At 30.4% G+C, this 21,064-nt stretch overlaps 2 protein-coding genes across 6 annotated transcripts; both read right to left on the bottom strand.

The window, feature by feature from the left end:
• Positions 1-5,258: 5,258 nt before the first annotated feature.
• LOC110604395 (amino acid permease 3) lies at positions 5,259-8,147 on the bottom strand. 2 transcript variants are annotated; one of them, XM_021742549.2, is made up of 6 exons: positions 7,995-8,147; positions 7,142-7,259; positions 6,813-7,046; positions 6,628-6,721; positions 6,185-6,539; positions 5,259-6,103 (listed from the first exon to the last, which is right to left on the bottom strand). In XM_021742549.2, the coding sequence occupies exons 2-6, from the start codon at positions 7,257-7,259 to the stop codon at positions 5,450-5,452; spliced, it is 1,455 nt and encodes a 484-aa protein (XP_021598241.1). In that variant the 5' UTR covers positions 7,995-8,147; the 3' UTR covers positions 5,259-5,449. The 2 variants fall into 2 exon arrangements, with proteins under 2 accessions (XP_021598241.1, XP_021598249.1); XM_021742557.2 differs by lacking the exon at positions 7,995-8,147 and having other exon boundaries at positions 7,142-7,518.
• Positions 8,148-17,296: 9,149 nt separating this feature from the next.
• LOC110610045 (chloroplast processing peptidase) lies at positions 17,297-20,765 on the bottom strand. 4 transcript variants are annotated; one of them, XR_002487153.2, is made up of 8 exons: positions 20,609-20,765; positions 20,131-20,500; positions 18,932-18,994; positions 18,769-18,834; positions 18,337-18,423; positions 18,161-18,237; positions 17,885-17,952; positions 17,569-17,642 (listed from the first exon to the last, which is right to left on the bottom strand). XR_002487153.2 is itself a non-coding variant. In XM_021749914.2 (7 exons), the coding sequence occupies exons 2-7, from the start codon at positions 20,356-20,358 to the stop codon at positions 17,570-17,572; spliced, it is 585 nt and encodes a 194-aa protein (XP_021605606.1). In that variant the 5' UTR covers positions 20,359-20,500; positions 20,609-20,763; the 3' UTR covers positions 17,297-17,569. The 4 variants fall into 4 exon arrangements, 1 of the variants encoding a protein (XP_021605606.1); XR_002487152.2 differs by having other exon boundaries at positions 17,297-17,642; positions 18,161-18,423; XR_006350066.1 differs by having other exon boundaries at positions 17,297-17,642; positions 17,885-18,237.
• Between the last annotated feature and the right edge of the window lie 299 nt (positions 20,766-21,064).

The raw sequence follows: 21,064 nt of genomic DNA, 5'->3' as shown, positions 1-21,064 counted from the left end.
AAGGCAAAAGAAGTGAAGATTTTTTCCAGCTTTACAACGCAGAGATTGATTATGCAGTTGGGATTTGCACATTTTGCTCTTACAAACTGAGAAAGAAAAATAAAGTTATAATTACAGGACAGAGATAGTAATTTATTCTTCAGAATCATGAAGAAAAATGTTAATGTCTATCCAAAGAGAAGAAAATGATAATATCCACAAGGTGTCCTCCCTTGACAATGTCCACAATATCTATAACTCTATAGTCAAACCACTTGCCTTGCTCTATGCATCCTTTCAACAATTATTTGAATTAGAAAATCAACTTTCCAATCAATCCATCCACCATTTTGTAAATATTTCAACATGATTCTAGACAAAATATGTTTCTTTCCATTCTTTTATGTATATTAAGATATAATTTCAGATAATATATTATAATAAAATAAAAAAAATAACGATAAAATTTATTTATTAAATTATTAAAAAAATGATCACTAAAATAAATTATTGACCGCTTACCAACCATTTAAAATATCGATAATAAAATTATCGATGGTTTTTCTCATAGTTATAATTTCACTTCTAGGACTATTTTCTTATATATATTTCATTTCTCTTATAAATATATACTTATTTTTTTATGCTTTCAATATATAAAATTAATTATTTTACTTATAATTATGCTTTTCTTAATTTTTGCTTTCAATATGACTAATCAAACAATTTAAATTATATTTTCATTTAATTAAAATTAAATTATTCATAATAGTATAATTTTTTTTATTGTGTTGTTGAAATCACCATTTGAAATAAAAGCAAGGTTAGGTTTATGTTGATAAAAAAGAGAGAAGGAAAGGGAAGGAAGAGATACAGGAAAAGGTTTTATAAAATTTGATTATCCGGTAATAAAGAGAAGATGTGTATATTTCATTTTTATATTATAAAAAAATAAATTTAAATAGTGATTTTTTTATAAATTTAACTAATATTAACTAATTAACAATAAATTTTATAATTATAAATTTAATGAGAATCTCCTATATAATATTTTTAACAGTAATTTAAAAATTACGAGAAATTTAACTAAATATAAAAATAAATTTTCTATGATTTTAAACCGTTATCATATAATAATAAAATATTTATTTATGAATAAAATTTAAATAATTAAATATTAAAAATTATTAAAATTTATCATGTGATTCTATCGTATCGTATAGTAATAATGCATATCATATTTGTCATATTAATTTATATAGTTTAATTTGATATTTTAAAATAAGGTGTGAAAGGAACAAGATGACGTGCATGCTTGAGCGACCAAGTTATTAAAATCAAATATTAATACAAGAAGAAAGGATTGACTTTCATGTAATTACCATGACATTTGGGCCAACTAATTTAATTAATAAATTCCCTTGTGCGAAAATCGACACCGCATGATGTCCTAACCTGTGACTATACAAAATTAATTCAACTCCAACCTATTAGTAAATCCAAATTCCTAATAATTTCAATATTATTTGATATAAATTTATTAATAAAATAATTATGTTATCCATACCAATTAAGATTTATAATTTGAATATTAAATTCTTTGCGGAATCTTTACTATCTTAATTTCAAGAAATAAAATAAAATAAATTTTGTGTTGGGCTACAATTATTCAAGCAAGTTGATAGCCTCATGTTCGGTTTATTTTGAATTTTTGATTTTCAACGTCCTTTTGGCCCATTGGATTTTTATGATTTATTTGGAGAAGGAAGACCTTAAGAACTCTTGTCTAGAGGTTTGTTGACTCTTAACCTCTAAAAGTGCATTGCTGATTAAATTATTTTATTTTATATTTTAAATTATTTAATATTTTAAATTAATGAAAAAATTAAACGAATGAATTATTTTTCTTAGTCACTAAAACAATCACCATCTACTAAAATAACTGAAGTCTTCTCGAACATCTTGATCTTGATTTCTTGAAAACATTAATAAATTTTATTATTTAATTTTTATAAACTGAAAAATTTTATTAATTAATTTGAAATTTTTACTAATTAATCTTTTCATATTGATAATATTTTAAATTTTTTATATGATTAAAATTAAATTAGAAATTAATTAATAAAATTTGGAAAATTTTAAAAATATTTTAATATATTTTAAAAATTTATTTATCCAATCATAAAAACCAAAAGGAAAGCAGAAATAAAAAGCAGGTAGCAAAGCTAGGGTAGGAGATTGCATGAAATTGGAGCTCATTGAGCGGCAAGTGGAGAGTCAACAAGAGAGAGAGGGGGTCCCACGTGTGAGGCACTGTTAGGACACTACACTAGGACTAGGCTGATCACATGATACGCCGGTCCACTATGGGCGTCTTCAGAGAAGCCAATTAAATTTAAATCATTATTTATTTTCCTTTGATTGATTACCCACTTCATTTGAAATTGGAAAAAAAAAAAAGTCTTGTTTATTTTCAATTTCTTTTCTTTTCTGTACATGTCGCTGAATATTTTCATTATCCAAGGATAATAAAAGCTATACCTGCTTATGTGTGGTGGTGACTCGGGGTTGACTCACCAATTGGCGAGGCGATTCGGCCCGGTTTTGGAGAGTGACAGGAGGACGGCGAGAGAACTATGACCCGTGTTCTTGAATTGTCTTGTTGTTTTGGTATATTTGGTCAGTGTTGGCTAGTTAGGAGTAGGAAAGGACAAAGCACGTGCCAATCTAATCAAAGTGAAACGTTCACACTGATTTCCTCGCCACGCAACGTGCCTTTTCGCCGATTACAAAGGCCAATCTTCCCCCACTAGATTGGCCACGTGCGGCTCCCATTTAAAACGGGCCTGGAAATCGTTTATTTTGATTTATCCACAGTATATGAGATGCAATTTTACGATTTCTTTTTCTTCTTAATCAATAATTCTGAGTTGAAATTCTAATTATCAAGTATCTTTAAAATCTAAGGTCGACTGCTTATGTCCCACGTAAAATCTAAATTAATCGATTTAATAAATTTTAAATACAAATACTTTGAAAAAATAATATAACCTGATTTGTTACTTATAATCTATTAATGCTTTAATTTTATTTAATTTTTTTTATAAATCAAATTAACTAAAAAGTAATTTTGATTATACGTATATATTATTTCTATTTTAATTATTAAATATATACATTCACTTTTATATCGTATAAAAAGTTAGTTATCGAATGTTTTAAAAATTCAGCGGATGTGCATAACAGATATCAAACTATATTATATTTATTAACGGTAATTTTTTATAAATATTTAATTTATTAAAAAAATAAATTTTAATGAAATATCAAGTGTTATGGGTCTTAAGCTTATTAAAATTTTATCACGTAACTTTATTTTATTTCATAGCTCATGATTTCATATTATAAAAACTTTAATCTTATAAATAAATTCAGTTATATATAATTTAAATTTCTTTTAAAATAATTTTTTAAAATAAAAATTAAATTCTTTTATTTTAAATAAAAATTGAATAAAAAGAAATTAATGGTTTCATGGGAGGAAATTTTGTAATGTCAACGCTTGGTGTGAAATTACAATCTCACATCTGAGTAATCATTGAACATATATAATAGTTAGAAAAAAATTATTAAATAATTTGAATAAACCATAATTTCAATTTTGATGAGAAATGGGTCTAAGCTTTTACAAAATTAATGAAATGGTTTAAGGAATTTCAAATTTGTTACGAATTTTAGAATGTCTGACAAAATAAAAATAATTAAATGCAGCATAAATTATTATCAGTAAAAAATCAATCATTCCGTTTATTCTTGGTAGCCTTTAATTTCTTCCTTTAATTTTTCAACAATTTATAATAATTCACAATCCTTAAACTCTCTGTATTAAAAAGATGAAGGAACTTCAAAAATTTTATTATTTATTAATATTTTTAATTTTTTAACTTATAATAAATGAATAAAATTTAGTTAGTTTATCAAAAAATAATTTGCAAATAAAATGTTTTATACAGTAATTTTTTTTAAAAAAAAATTACTTCTTAGTCCCTGAGATTTAACGTAATTAACACTTCTGTCCCTCTATTTTGGCGACCCAACATTTAAATCCCTCACTTTCTCTTCCGTCCATTTAAACCGTTTGGTCAAAGAGTCAAAGGTGAGAGGTGATAATTTTTTTTAAAAATACCCTTCTCTCAATGTGAAATTTCTATTTTTTTTCTCTTTCATGTTTTCTCCGGTTGAAGAAGAAGAAGAAATTGTATAAAGGGTAGGAAGAAGAAGAAGAAGAAAAAAAAGAAGAAGAAGAAGAAGAAGAAGAAGAAGAGATATTTGGGTTTGGGTTTTGTGATTTTGTGATTTTGAAATAGCGGGATTTTTAGTGAGGGTTAATTTTGTCAATTCACGTGTCCCAAACGGCTATTTTGGACGTAAGGACTACGAATTTGGACAGAAAAGAAAGTGAGGGACTTAAGTGTTGGGTCGCTAAAATAGAGGGACAGAAGTGTTAATTACGTTAAATCTCAGGGATTAAAAAGTAATTTTTCCTTTTTTTTTATAAATAATCAAAGTCTAAGCATTTTTCTAAAACATAAGAGACATGCTTAGTATAAAAAAAATAGGAGAAAAAAGGAAAGAAGGAAAAAGAGAAGCATGTTAGACATGCCAACATTAGGTAAGAATTTAGACAATAATCATCAAAATTAAGGTCTCGTTTGGTTTAAAATAGTATAATTTCAGAAAAAATTAATTTTTTTTGAAAAGTACAATCCTAAGAAAGTTATTTTTCTAGAAAATATAATATTTATAATATTTAAAATACAATATTTAATTTAATATAAAAAATTATATATTAACTAAATACTTAAATTTTGAGAAGTAAATACTCATCTCAGTAATAATCATTATATACTTTTTTTATGATAATAATAAAAATTGTCATAAAATATAAAAAATATTTATATTTATATTTAATTTAATTAATTTTTTTCTTCATTTGAATGAATATATAACTTAAATAAAATTTATTTTCAAAAAAAAAAAACTTAAATAAAATTATATTATAAAATTTTTCACACATCATTATCTATTAAAAAAAATATAATCTTCAATTTTCTACTAATTTTCACGTAAATACTTAAGTATGAAAAAAAAATAAAAATGGTAAAATAAGAAATAAGGAAATTTTATTTTAATTTGTTTATTCATTTTAATAAATTTCACTTATAAAAATATATTAATATTTTTATTTATACACCTTGAGCAAGAATTTTCCCATTCCCTAACGGTGAAAATATGAAACATTCAACATTAATTTGCATGTGAATATGCACACGTGTTACACTTGCAAATTCTTAAAGATAAAAAATGAAATTTTCATACATTTGCATTAGATCAAGACACGTAAACAGGCTCCGAATTCTTAATCTTTAAGCCCTATGGATGAGTGACATGACAGCCCAAATCTACTGATTCAGTAAGAGGTCTGAAATGGCTTGACAGATTTAAGATCACCAACAACTCCAGCAATGGAGCCAGCGGCTGCAGCTATGGTGATTATAAGGCAAGCACCACTCAGGATTTGGAGGCAGATCCATCTCGTACTCCACTTTGGTATCTTCTTTTGCGATATGTACATCTCAACTGGGAAATAAACAGTTAACGGCCAGAATCCTAAAGCTCCGAGAAGACCAACTATGTCATTGAAGAAAGGAAGGAGCATGGAGATCAGAGTTGTCAGAATCACAAAAGCTGTCCTCCAGACCAATCTAAAGAGGTTAAGCTTGTAGGAACTGGAGCCAGGAATTGGGATTTTGATTTCTTTGGTAATGAAGTCACTGTCTGGGAATCTTCGTGCTGCTGCTTTTTCAATGAAAGCAAAGAGGGGTTGGCAGTAGACTTGATATGCGCCGATGAGGTGGATTACTATGGCGATATTGGCAATGTCTAGGAGCCAATATGGGTTATAAAAGCCGAAGCCTGTGAGGAGATTTCCAGGCGACATGTCTCCAAAAGCTGCGTAGCCAAAGCAACCGCAGAGCATGTAGAAAAGTGTTGTCACTGCTACGCTTATTAGAGTTGCTTTCTTCATCGTCTTGGATTCTGATGGTGGAGATTTGACTGTGTCCTGTTACAGAATCAAACAGAAGTCAACTTAATGTGCAAATTTCATTATTTAATGTATTTGAGTTTTGGGATTTAAGTATACTTGAATTTCAATGAGGATGATGGAGTAGGAATAAGCAAAAGCTATGTCTCCAAGTGCTTGAAAACTTCTCCATATCTTCTGGGTTTGGCTCACAGTGTCGATGCTGATTCCTGTTAAGCTTCCCATGAATTTCCCATTCTCTACAACTTTAGCAATGCCGAGTCCGAGACCAATAGTGGAGTAAGTGAAGGACATAACAGCGGCAGCAATGGAGAGCCACCATAGTTGATCAAAATCAGGAATTTGAGAGAAAATAATTTCTGTGATCCCAAAAGCAATCATGTAAGGATTAGCATTCATACGGCAAGGATTTTTGCCCCCACTCTTGTGGAAACAATTAGACCTCTTAACAGCCCTGTTTCATCACAACCCACAAATCTGATTAGCCACTGCAACATGAAACCAAAATGATTTGATTTTCACTTTCAAGTCTGTGAACTCACATCATGCTTATGGATGATGCAATTGTGTAACCAATGGCAACTCCAAAGAGATTAAGATACTGAACAAATCCACAAATCTTGACCTTAGCCCCACCTGAGAAATTTTTCATGGTAATGTAAGGATTTTGAGTTCAGAAACTTTGAAAAGATCGAGATTTATGTTAGAAACAAGCAGCAGAAATTACCAAGATTGGATCGAACAGCGTCCATGTAAGTGTAATTTCTCTTGCCAGTGAGAGGATCACCAGAACGGTAGCAGGCAGAGAGCAGAGTCGAAGTATAGTAAGTAACCAAAGAGAACAAGAACATAACCGCTGGACCAGCAACCCATCCAAGCTGAGCTATGGCCCAGGCCAGAGACAGAACCCCAGACCCAATCACCGCCGTTATGATGTGGGCACTTGCAGTCCACATATTCCCTGAACCATCATCATCATCATAATCAGTATCAAGCATCGACCACATTCCTGGATTATAATCTGTGATTAAGATTGTGTTAAGTAAGATTAATTACCGGTTCGCTTAAGACGACCATCGTCGTCGAGACACATGGAGCCAGTTTGTGCATGGATGTCAATGGAAACATCGAAAACTTGGTGGGAATGGGTCTTTGCTGCAGTATTTTCAACCATCTTTGTTCACAAAAGAAACAGAAGTGAGTTCTTCTCTGTGCTTTAAAGAACTAAAGATGAACAAAGCAAGCTAATTAATGAAAAAGTAGAGATTGATTTGAGGGATGATGAGCAAATGGAAGCTAAGAAGAGTAGCTATTTATAGATTTGAAGGGCATGCACATGCTCTAAAGACCCTTTTGACTCGTGACTCGACTCGGATTCTCTGTATGTGATATCTGTCCTCTAGCAATACCAGTATTCAAGATTTTGTGACCCCATTTAAAAAGAAAAAATACAATTATACTTTAAATATCAACTGATATCTAATTAAAATTTGATTAATTTTCTTAATTTTTTAAATTTGATTATGTTTTAAAATATAATAAAGAGATCTCAAAAATCCCTCCCAACCATTAACTAACAAACACTACCCCACCGGAGCACCGACCATTCTTTCACCGCTTTATTTTTCAGAGCTCAGAAAGACACGTAACTCTTCTGCTGCCGCTAGAGACAATGATCTGGCGGATTTCTTTTTATATTTCATTAATTTTATATTTTCCTTTTTTTTCCCAACAATAATTTTTTTATCACCCATAAGAAACATACTAAAAATGAAATAATCTCTGTTGTTTTCAAAATAAAAAAAAAAAATTGTATTTTTTAGCAATAAAATGCAATAATATTCATATCAAAATGCTTAAAATGCGTAATGTCCACAATGAGAAATAGAGAAAAGCTTGAAACTCTTACCTTTAAAATGGCGAGATCCTTGAAGCTTCTGTTGTTTGAGCAAGAAGGGATCAAAATCCAAAGGAAAAGGAGAAGGAAAGTTGATGGAATGCAATTCACTTGGATCAAAACACTCAACTTATATATAGTAGAGAGCAAAGCTGGCTAAAATATTATTCTAATATACCTATCTATCTCTTTTAAGGACCACCTCTGAATTAAAATTCCCAACCCTAATGCTTCTCTTCAATTCTCATCCATCCTTATTGTTAGAGAATATGATTCTTTCATCCCATTAAATCAAATGAGTGGCAATCTACAACCAAATTGAGAATGAGATTAAGTATAATCCATGCATGGTCTCACCACTTGCCCTAACAAAATCACGTATATACACAGAGCATCAATACTCACGCCCCCCTAAAGAAAAATTGATAATTTAAAATATCTCAATTTTAGTTTAAAAAATAATGCTATAATTAATTAAATTAATTTATAATTTATTTATTTATTCGTAATTAATGACTAAGGAATTGAACAAAAGGGTTATAATGCAAATGCATCCTCTAGTAATGGCATCTTTAAAATGTGAATTTCATTCAAAAAGAAAAGTAAAAGAAAAAAAAAATTTTTTTTTTCATCTAACTTATTATAATTGAGTTGTTATTGTGGTAGAGAGAAGGTATATAAAGTTCCTTAACTTGTACTCTTAACAGTGAAGACGACAAAGGCCTCCAAGTGTGATGTGGTACTCGTGAGTCTGTTGCGTATTCAACTGCCATTTCCCCACATCACACGTGCTAAATTTTTATTTAAATCAGATTTATAAATTAAATTTAAAACATAAATTTACTGTATTTTATTATTATTATTATTATTATTATTATTATTATTATTATTTAATGACCACAAAACTTCACAATCCCATTACGAAGTCAGACCGATAGTAGCAGCACATAATCAGAAGGCTCCTAAGTCCCGAATAAGCCAGATCCAATCTATTCATTTTCCTAATCGGACTCCTATTTAAGTTACTCAATCAGATCGGTCCGGTTCATTTCAGCCTTAAAGCCAACCCTTTTCAAGATTTCGGTCCTTTTTCCTTAAATCCAGTCACAAGAAGAAAAGACTGCAAGTCCTGTCATTTTGCAGCCCTACCTACTCGCACGCCAAAGAGAATTAAATGTTTGTCTGACACAGAGAGGGTCCTGGGGTTATCCGTACGTACGGACCTGCACCAAGGGAAATGTGTACCAATAGCAGAGAGACCATCTCGCGTGAGGGAGAAAAGAAAAGGATAAAAGGGAGGAGACATTCTACTCTAAGGTTAAGCTCTTTCCAAATTCACAAAATTCCTGTAAAACTCTATTTTTCTATATATTATATCATTATTATTATTATTATATCAATTTATTATAAATTTATATACTTAATTTTAAAAGAGATTTTAATTACACACTCATTTTCAAAAAAATTTAATTTCAAATAATTTAAAAGACGTAATCAGCGAAAATTTAAATTAATCGAAATAATTCATTTCGAATAATGGATGCCATATTTAAAAAAAGCTATACTATTTATTAACATAATTTTAGTGGAGATTCAACTAATTATAGCAAGATTATCACGAGTTGGGATTTTTTAAAACTCCTTGCTTTATGGGGAAATTTAAAAAAAAAAAAAAAAAACTTTATAGCAAGTGTGAGACAAACATTAATATTCCAAAATTAAAAAGATTCATTTATTGTAAAGACAAGCTTTTTGTTAAATTATACAAATAATAAAAGACATGCCTAAGTAATTAAGTACATGATATTGATGGATAACATTAATTTAATACAGCAATTATTTTTTTTTAGGAAACACTTATCTTAATATTCTTATGGTAATTAATCAAATGAAGAAAGCCATACATAACAAGTAATTAACAAATGAATTAATTATTATCCCTTTTGACTATATCTTTAATTGAAAATTCAAAGCCTCAACAATTATCATTATTTTATCTATTTTTGGCATAATAACTCAAATATTCTGTTTTTTTAGGTAAATTAATTTTTTTATAAGAAAATTGTACATGATTTTTAAACTTTATTAATTTTTTTATTTGGTTTGGAATATAAATAATTGTATATTTAACTAGACTTAAAAAAATATAAATAAATAATTATATTAGTAATAACTTATTAAAAGAATAAGATATGATCAATTTTAATAGGACAATGCTAAACACTTTTAATTTTATTATCTTTATGAAAATTTAGAATGCAGTACATAAATTAAGAGTTTGTTTAGTTAAATTGGTTGTTTTTTAGAGGTGATTTTTTTAAAAATAATTTAATTAAATTCATAAAAAAGAAATTGATATACGTTTTGCTTCTCATCGGAGGATGAAGTCTGACTTTAGAGAAGATTACGATATAAATTTTATCAAGTCATACGCAGGTAGGTCGGTTCAACATTACTTGATCAATCTTATGATTAGAGGCGAACCGAATTGATTACATGTGCGGACCTATCCATGAAAAGTTTAACTCGATGATGTGATATAAGGTAAGAGAAATGAGTGCAGTCACTTTGCGGTTCTATCAATATGCACGTCGAAAAAAATTAAATAGTCGTCTGACGTGTAAAAATATTCTGACACGTCTGTATATACCAATCTGAATGACAAATATAAGTGGCTCTATAGGAGTGAGATGATTAAATATCACTAATGAAAAAAAAAATAAAAAAAAAAAATGTAATTTTCATTCGGTTTATACACTTTCTGTAATCTTTAACTTTTAAATTTTAAACTATTAAAAATAATTTTAATTTTTTAAAAGGTAAAATCAAAATATCAATCAAATAAATATAATTTTAATATTTTTAAAAACTTAAAATTTCTTAATTCAATTACTTTTAACTAAACGGGGCTTAAGAATTGATTAAAAAGGAAAAAATAGTAAAGATATGAACCGCAGGATGAAAAGTACACATTGGATGGTAAAGCAGGAGTCAACGAAGGTGGAAGTGAGAAGCAAAATGGGTCCCACAAGAAGACTGATGACTGAAGGAGAAATGTTATGATACGGCAGTCAACTATGGTGTCTAAAGAGCATGCGCTGTTATTCGCTCATATTTTCCGCGTCACGCTACCATCACCATCACCATCGCTCGTTCATTTGATTGATTGATTGAAAGTGGGTCCTCTTATGCAACTTGCCTAGTCGTGGGAAAGGTTTGGCACAATCGCCTCCGTGTGTGCACCACACGAATGCCAAATCCATTTTTTCAGATTTTCAATTGTTATATCAAATATAGGCTTTTATTTACTTATTTTCATTTTTTATATTTTTAAATAATTAAAATATTAGAAATTTACCCTTAAATGATTAAAAAACCAAATAAAATTAAGTAATATTAAATATTCTTTTACCTTTTAATAAAAATTAAAAATTTAACATTTTTAACTTTACTGAATAATTTAAAAGTTAATTTAAGATTTGTATTAATTATTTTTTCCAATATTATAAAATAAAGTGGCTTATACATCCTTCTTATGATATACATTTAGAAATTATCTTTTTTTTTAATTAAATAATGCATCAGAGAATTACTCATAATTTATCAGCTTTTAGTTATGGGCTTAGAATTAAGGAAGGAAAAGTAAAAGAGAAGTCTTAGGGCAAAGAAATCAGAAAAGGGGTCCCGGTGGAAGCTTTGGAGGAGAAACAGGTGTTATTACTCAGTTTTTCACATCATATATCAGATCAATTAATTATTATACAGTTTTTTCAGTTATATTTTTTAATTATTATTTGTAGTTAATTTTTTTAAAATTATTTAATATCTAAAATCACTATTCAAACTAATTTAAATTCCCACTGATTTATTTAAAAAAAAAAATGTAAATGGCTGTATATCTAAATTTGATTACTATAAATTTTATATTTTAAAATTTAAATAATAAAATTTTGGAGTTTGAGTGTAAACCTGGGAAAGATTCGTTCTTCTTGTTTTTTAGTAGTGAGGTCTAACAACTTTTCTATTACATTGTTACATGTTTCTGTCACTCATATCCGTACGTATATATAGGGTTGTGCAATCGGTCGGTTCGGTTCCGAACCGAACCGAACCGAAAAAACTGAAAACCGATTTATTAAAATTTTCAAAACTGAAAAAACCGATTATAAAAGTATAACCGAACCGAACCAAACCGATAAAAATCGGTTCGGTTCGGTTCGGTTCAAACCGAAATAACTAATCAATTTCATGAAAGCTGGATCGTCATGGAAGTTCGACGGTCGCCACGAAGCGGCATCGTCATTGGAACGGCTTCATTTCTCGGTGGCGGAATGTCATCTCTGATCTTGAAATTCCCTCCCAACTTCGCCAGCTCAGCACCAAGTCCCGCCGGAACTGCAGCAACATCGATGTGGAGCAAGTCGTTGCCACTTCGTGGTCCGACAATTCTGCTACAGGTATTCCCTCGGCGGCGGCTGCCGGCTCCACTGCAATCCCCGCTACGCCGGTCGATTTGATTGACGGCGATGAGGCGACAGTGGTTCGGGTTTGGCTTGGGTAAAATCGGTTTGCAGTGGTTATGTCCTCAGTTGATCCACAGAAAGATTTCAGAGATTCAATGATGGAGAGGGGACAGGGGAGGCGAACGCCTGGGCCGAGGGTTGGGATTAGAACCGAAATCGGTTATTTCGGTTTGATCGGTTATTTAACACGTTTAAACCGAACCGAACCGAAAACCGAATAATTTTAAATATACTAACCGAACCAAACCGATCATCCCGATTAACCGAATCGAAAAACCAAAATTAATCGGTTCGGTTCGGTTTTTCGGTTTAAACCGAAATCTGCACAGGCCTACGTACATACGTGTCAGATCTCAGTCCACGCTAAGCTACTATTTAATTTTTTTCGGTATACAAGTGGGCACGACTACGAAATGATTGAATCTGCTATTTCTCCTTGTGTCACATCACCGGACTGAATTTCTTTTTATTAGATTTGAAATCGGTGATCTGATCTCCCCCGCGTGTCTATTAGAGTCTGAAATATTGGATTGATCAACCTAAAAAATTTTGAGACTTAAAACCAGTTCTGTTTTTTTTAGACCTGATGAGTGACCACCGATGATCATCAAATTCAATACATAAATATATAAGTTATATAATTTATATATATATATTATTTAATATTTTAAAATTTATTTATTCGATTAATTTAAATTTATATCAAATAAATTTATTAAAAATAAAATAAAATAATTTATTTTAAATTTTAAAAATATTTTATATTTAAAATTTCAACTCGAGAATCAGCGAGAATTGCAGCTTATGATTTAAATTATTAATCCAAAATAGGTGGAGAAGAGCTTTTTAGTGGTAGATGTGAAACATGGTCACCGTGTTTCTCGTTTTTCTTGTAATGGAAGCCTTTTTCGCATTTTTGTACACTAAAACTGATTTTGATTGGTTTTGCCTTTGCTTAATTTAATATTAACGTTTTAAAGTAGTTTACAATTAGATTTAGTGATTTTTAAATTAATTGTAATAATTTTTTAATAAACATATAACATATTTTTATTTTTCTCATTTAAATTATTAAAGTTAATTTTTTTTTCACAATAAAAAAAAAGAATAATATTCGAATCTCATCATTAACCAGTTTAATTTTTCAGTTAAATCGAGTGTTTTTCATGCAATATTGAAGGCAATTATGCTTTATAATTTGTGGCACTTATATTCTATTATGTCTAATAAAAAATTATTTTTATTAAAATAAAATAATAATTATGAGAAATTTCTTAACTGTATCAGATTTATATGTATAGATTCAAAATATAAATAATAGATTTTATTATAATTTTATGATTCGGATTAATATAGACTTTGTCTAAATAAATTTTTCTTGATAATCATATGTTTTTTTTTTTTTTTAAATAAAGAATTGAATTATGAGAAGTGAGATGTGTAGAATATCATAATGAGCATTTTGAGAATATGAACTCCCCGTGGGTTTTCAGCACCAAACGTTCCCGTATTTGGACTACAAGGAAGGTGGATAATAAAGGACTAGGGTCTGCCATTCTTGAAACAGATAAATCAATTTATATTCAACATATTCATCGAAAGTTTTTTTTTTTCAAAAAAATTAAAATTAATTGTTAGATTTATTTGTATTAAATTTGGACCACGTCTAATTCACTTAAAAACTAATTTAAAGAGAAAAAATATCTAAAAAGACATATTATCGCTATCTCAGATCGAGATAGGACTAGATTGGAACGTGAGAGATCCAACATCAGTAAAAAATTCTGATATTATATTAAATTTAAATAAACTCTAATTCACAGTAGTACGTATAACTCTTATAAAGAATATATTATTATAATTTTGGTTTAATTATTTAAACTTTTTTAAATTTTTTAAAAAAGGTTAGAGACTGCAGATCATTCATTAAGGATTGAAAAAGGCATGAGCCCCATTATCAGATAAGCAATTTAACATATTAAAAAAAAATAATAAGTAAGCTTAAGGAACAAATATTGCAGTTGCAAGAAAAAGGATAGCTTTAGCCTACTATCCCTAACCCCACAAGCAAGGCCCAATGCCCATAAATATAGAAAGTTCTAACATTTAAAAATAAAAAATAAAAAATAGTTGCCCTTAGCAGAGAGTTTGATGAACCACTTAGGACAAAATTGAGGCTTTTACTACGTAAGTCCTGTCTTAAACTATAGAAATATCTTAGCCAAAAAATCTCAAATACAAAACCAATATAATTGTAGCTTCCCAATTAAGGCACATGGCAAAACTTGCAGCAGTCTCAATCTCTTTTGCAAAGTAGTAGAGTTAGGAATGTAAAGATCATAATGAGCATTTTGAGAAGATGAAGTCCCCGTGCGTTTTCAGCACCAGACATTGCCTGTCTTAGGACGACAAGGAAGGTGGACAACAAAGGACTAGGGACTGCCATTTTTCAAACAAATAAATCAATTTATAAATCATTACAACATTGATTCAAAATTTAGACATATGATATATACATCTTATTTAATGAGAAATTTTTCAAAAAGTTAAAATCGACCAATGAACTTATTTCCACTTCTATTATTTTTTCAACTTTCTTTCAAAGTAGCATTCATTAAGAATTGGAAAAGACATGAAGCCCATTTTAAGATAAGCAATTTAACGAACAAACATTGCAGTTGCAAGAAAAAATGCAGCTTAATTTAATAGGTAACAGTTGCCCTTCAGTCTTTTCAAAGATAGAGAGTTTGATGAACCATTTAGAGGAAAATTGAGGCTTTCAATCATGTCTTAAGCTATAGAAATATCCTATAAATTCGTGTTATGCTTTATATTTCTTCACTACTAATTAATAAATTTCAAGTATAAAATAAAAAAAATTGTAATTTTTAAAGACAGATATCGTGATAAAACTCATAACAGTTTTAATTTCTTATGATTTTAAAGATTTTTGTCTTTTTATCATCAATCGGTCAATATTAAAACTTCTGATTTGCCAGTATTTGCAAACAACTAGCATAATAATTACATTTCGAATAATTCAATACAATAGACAATTTAAAGTTTATATATGAATATTTAAAGATCATATTTTATACATCGTAATAAAATATAATTGAAATTTTTACTCAAATTTAATAGAAAATTTGACTAAAGATGAAAAACATTATCAAATTAGCAATGTTATGCAAAAAAAAAAAGTATTAAAAAGATCTGATTTCTATAACTTTCACTAGTTTGGTAAAAATAAATCAGAAGCAAGACAATCATATGACATTTTTTCCTTTATACCTTTTCTTCTTTTTTCTCATCAAAACCCAAATGATGATCAACCAGCATGAATGTAGAAAGTGTAAAAGCTCAATTTCTTTTTCAGTCTACAGTTAGCTAGATATTTTTTTAGAGAGTTTGTATGTGTGGGAGTAGGGATGATTGGCAAGAAGATTATAATCTTTGAAAATTTTCTTATTGGAATATATATTAACAACCTGCAAGCTTACCTTCCAAAGAGTGGAGAATTTTGAGATGATTCCACTTTAAATATCTAATGACAAATATCTACCATCCTGTTTATAGACTTTTAAATTTATATTTTTTTCATTTTGGGATATGCCAAACTCTTATCAACTCACTTCTTATCTATACCTACTGACTTGATAATAGAGTACCTTCCCTTCTCCCCCTAAAAAAAAAAAGAATTTCTTCATTTTAGAATTTTAAATTATACTTAGTTTCTACATATTCTCTCAATGGATCTTCTCTATTTTAATCAAAGTTTTAAATTCCAACTCTTGATTGTATGAAACCCTTTATGGAATTAAAAATTAAGATACATATATAATATCAAAATAATAATAAATAAGTACTCCAATTTATTAGGACAATAAGGTTATATGAATTTGTTTATTTACTTATTTATTTTATTTCTTTTATAATTAGATGTGATATTGAATTATATTACCTCTAAAAAACTAGTATCGACAAATTTAAATCAAAAACAAATTAAATCAACCTATCTCATAGGATATTGTTTAAAAAAATTGTATTTCATTTTATTTTCCAAATCTGCTGTAGCACAAGACAACTAGACCAAAAATAACCTAGTTGGGATCTTTACATGGAAGGAGGCGTATCACTTATCCAGGCCTGCGGCCACTCGACAGTAGCGAGGATCTGGTTACTTGCCAATGGCATATGTTCCCCCATCTGGTTGGGAAACATAACTTAGTCAGTGGGCTGGGCCTGACTTAATCACTCGAATTTTATGTGGCTCTATTCGACCATAGTTATCTATTAATCGGGTCTACAGCTTGTCCAGTTGAACAATCAGGTTAGCAGGCCATTAAGAATGAACAGACAGTGCTGCACAATAGATATAAGACCTCAGTTACATATTATTGTAATATATATATGTATAATTACTGGAATACAGTGAATTAATTAATTTATTTATTTCACAATGAATAAAATTGAGTTAAATTTATAAATTTATTAAATAAAAAAAATCATACGGCCTTTACTATTATAGAATGCGATCATCTCTGTAGCCCTCTGTGGTTTTTTTTTCTTTTTTTGTGTTGATTTTAATTTCTGTAGAAAATTTTTAACTAGATAAAATTTATAGTGTAAAATGAGAGTAGACCTATATAAAATATATTAACTAAGTAAAAATAATTATCAATCCACTAAAAATATTTGTATCATAATTGGTAGAAAATACAGCTTCATCATGCCGCATCCTAGAAGGTGATTTTTAAAAAATAATTTTAAATGACATGAAAAACCCCAATCTGAAGTGAACAATACCAACCAATTTGCTTGATAAGCTAATTTAACTTTCACATTCTAATCATAGCTCGAGTTAAATCTACTCGTAACACTATTATATCCAACAAGGAGTGAACATTACCAACAATATGCAATCTACAAGTTACAACCATATTGGCACCAATGAAAGAAACAATCAATCAATGAGTAAATCATGCCTAGGAGCAGAATAAATATGCCAATGATATCTATCAAGACGTGGGAGATTTCTGGTGTATCTAACCCACATGATCATGGTCAGCGGCAGCTTGACGGCCTGTGCCAACACATGACAAATCTTCCGATGATGTTCTTTACAGGAAGAGGTCCCCTAAGCATCAATACCAAATGAGCATATGAGAATGTAAAAAGCTATAAGTTGAGATAAAAATAATGCAACTATGCATCAACATTGGTCAGGAAAAATCCTAGGAGGGGCATTTTTATTTTACATTTGAGCATCATAGAGATCTTATGTTACCTTGTAATGGAATCTTAAATAACTGGAATCAAAGAAATAATTAAAAGAGAAAAGGTATCTTCAAATAGGAAGTACAGGATTGAGAATAGTACCAGTCATGAGAATCATAGCTGTTATTGCGGTTGTCGCCCAAGACATAAATATGACCTTCCGGCACATACTGCAAACCCAGTAAAAGGTAAATTAATATGAAGCAAAAATAAGGGGCTATGGTTCCATGAGAAATTAAGACTCATTCGTAAAAGGAAGAGCAAGCCCACGGCAGCATTCATGGCTCATGATTAGTAAAATCCAAATGATTGGATGAGAGTTTTTAATTGTCAACAATGTAGAGTCCAATGGGTCGCTCCACAATCACATATGCGTACCTCATTCAATGACAAGATGTATTCAGTGCATTCAATATTTTTGGCTATTTTATAAGCCATTTGCCCAGCTTACAACCCTGTAATGTCGTTCGAGAACACTTTTTGGTGGTTTGGAAAAACGCTTTGAAAGAATGCAGCGATATAGAAGAGTAAATATGTAAAAGATAGGGGCACACAGTTAACTCTGATGTGTATGTTGGTCGTGCTGCTATGAAGTCTTCCCTCTGAGCTTTTCCGTTGACATAAAGTGATCCGTGATGAACCTGCAAGTTTTTGAAGGACAACATTTAAGGACTTGGCAATAAAACAGCCCCTGCTCTTAGTTCTAACAAGTGCTTCTGACATGCATAAAATAAGCATGTTAAGTTATCCACCTTTTTAATGAATGAAATGTATTGGTTACAGACAATGCAGCCACACAGCTAACCAAAGTATAAGAATCTTTCAATAAGTCAGCACATATGGAAGATATTGAAAAGCAAAATGTTTAAATGACAGTTTATTGCAGGAATTTAGTGCTTAAATTAGTTGCCATATCGCATTCTTAAGCAGAAATCAATTATTATGACTTGCACATGTGGAGCTGTAAACTAAAGAAATGGTTTTACCTGAACATAGTCTCCAGCTTTCGCAACAATTCGCTTAATGAAAACAACTTCCTCGCTGGTTCCAGGCTGCCACAGACAATGAAGAAAAGGGATATTATGAATCTAGAAGAAAGAACACCATTATAGAAAGAAATGAGGCAGATTCAGTACCCAAACAACACACCTGTTTTGGAGCTCGGAATATGACAATGTCATTTATAGCAGGAGACCGGATGTAGTATGAGGCCTGATAAGTTAAGAAATATTAGTTAAAATTCGAAGCTAATGTTACTGACAGAAGAGACATAAATGAGATCACCCTTTTAGCTCTTGCTAGAACTAGCACAGATTTTTTGTATTTCTCTAAAAGAATTGAACAATGTGGCTTTGCAAAATTTGCAAGGTGTTTTCTTGTCCCATAATTTTCTTGCTAATTGGTAGATGCTTGCCTGAATAAATTTCTCATCTGATTATCATAGACAAAATGGGAGTTATGCAAACATTTAAAATTTCTATCCTGAATGTTGATCGTCTGACATAAAGTCATGGGATTAGTGTAATTGATGGACAGAGACAACATACACTCATAGAGATGGAGGATTAGATTGGCAAAGTGCAGTCAAGAACAATGAACTCAAACTATCATCAGACATACAGGAGACATCAACAAGTATCTAAGAAGTTGCTGACAACTCTAAACTAAAATGCTTTAATAACTCTTAACTAAAATGCTTTTAGACCAAAAGAAGCGTCCATAAACAACTACAAATTTTGTCTGATCACTTCCTCTGTACATGAGTTAATGCTAGGGCTCTTAGGCCATTAATAATGTGGGATAAATTTCCCCTTTGACACAAGGGCTACCATAACAGAAAAAGAAGCCATGCCTAATTAGGTGAATAGCAGAACTTAAGCAAGTTGGAAAAACACTAAGTGCAAAATTTCGTTAACTTAGGCTTAAATGTTCCCAATTCAGTTAAACAGGGACACATCATGCTCATTATAGCAACCAGGAACCCTATTATGGCAAGAACCAAATAACCCAGTAAAGAACGAGCAATAAAAAAGAATCCAAACCAATTAGCATATCAAGCGAATAAAATCATAATAATTATATGAGAAAATATATAGCGATCATCAGAGTAAGAGCAATTCCATAGAAAAGAACTAGTCATTCAGCTGTGAATGTAAAAATAAGGAAAATGAGAAAATGTAAAATCAGTTCTTTAAATAATCAAGCTACAGGGACTGAAGATACCAAAAGCAAATTCTGGAACCATGATCTTGACAACGATTCGATTCCCACCGAGAATCTAGATCAATCAATTATCAAAATAGAAATAATATCATAAAACAAAGAGTAAATGAGGAAAGAATCCTTGCCTTCTCAATAAAGACGCGATCACCAACGCGAAGAGTGGGGTACATGGAAGAAGAAGGAATGAATCGAATCTCCGAACACATAGACCATAAAAGCACCAAAACAAGAAGTCTGAAGAAACCATCAAGACCAGGCCATCGAAGAAATCCCCAGCTCTGGCACGGCATCCATTTAAGAGAAATGGAAGTTAGAAGGAACTGATGCAGTACAGAGGGTCTCAAAAAACTCATTGAACTGAAAGAGGCAAAATTGGAACGACGACGAGTCTGGTCTACGAGGTAATAAGCTTCAGCCTGTGAGAGAGGAAGGAGACAGTGAAATGTGTATCCTTTGACCACGTTATTCTTAAGGATTAAGGAGTGAGTATCCACGCTGGCAAAAAAAAAACAAAAAGACTGAGCTTCCACATAGATCGAGAATGATCTAGACATAGAGAGAGAGAGAGAGAGAGAGAGAGAGAGAGAGAGAGAGAGAGTCCACCGAGAAGAAATTATTACAGGTCCCTGAATTGTTGGTAAATGGAGTTTTGACCACGGACGCTTTCGTCAGTTACTGAAGATGGTGTTACTGTGGGCCTTCAGGGTTCTACTCCTGGAAAAATAAATTCAGATTTTGTGGTTATTTACGGGTCTTCTCTTCTATTGGAGGAGCGGCAGCGACGGTTTCCTTACTTTATCTCCTTTTGTAAATCTAGGGTTGGGTTTTATTGTTTTTGAGCCTTGGACCTCTTGCGGCTGTTGGTTTACCTGTAGGCCTTATTTTTCTCTTTTATCTCTTGTAACCTTGAGCTCATGTTCGAGGTTTTTATTGCTAAGCTCAACCTTGTAATCTTTGCAGCAATTAACTTATAATGTTCGATAAAATAAAAATAAAAAAATGCTAGGCGTTAATTATGCATATGAAACCATATCTCAATAATAGTATATGTTTATTTAT

Source organism: Manihot esculenta, chromosome 2 (genome assembly GCF_001659605.2).
Source record: "Manihot esculenta cultivar AM560-2 chromosome 2, M.esculenta_v8, whole genome shotgun sequence".
Lineage (NCBI taxonomy): Eukaryota > Viridiplantae > Streptophyta > Magnoliopsida > Malpighiales > Euphorbiaceae > Manihot > Manihot esculenta.
Note: the sequence above shows the minus strand (reverse complement) of the source record. Positions and strands in the feature narration are given on the sequence as shown.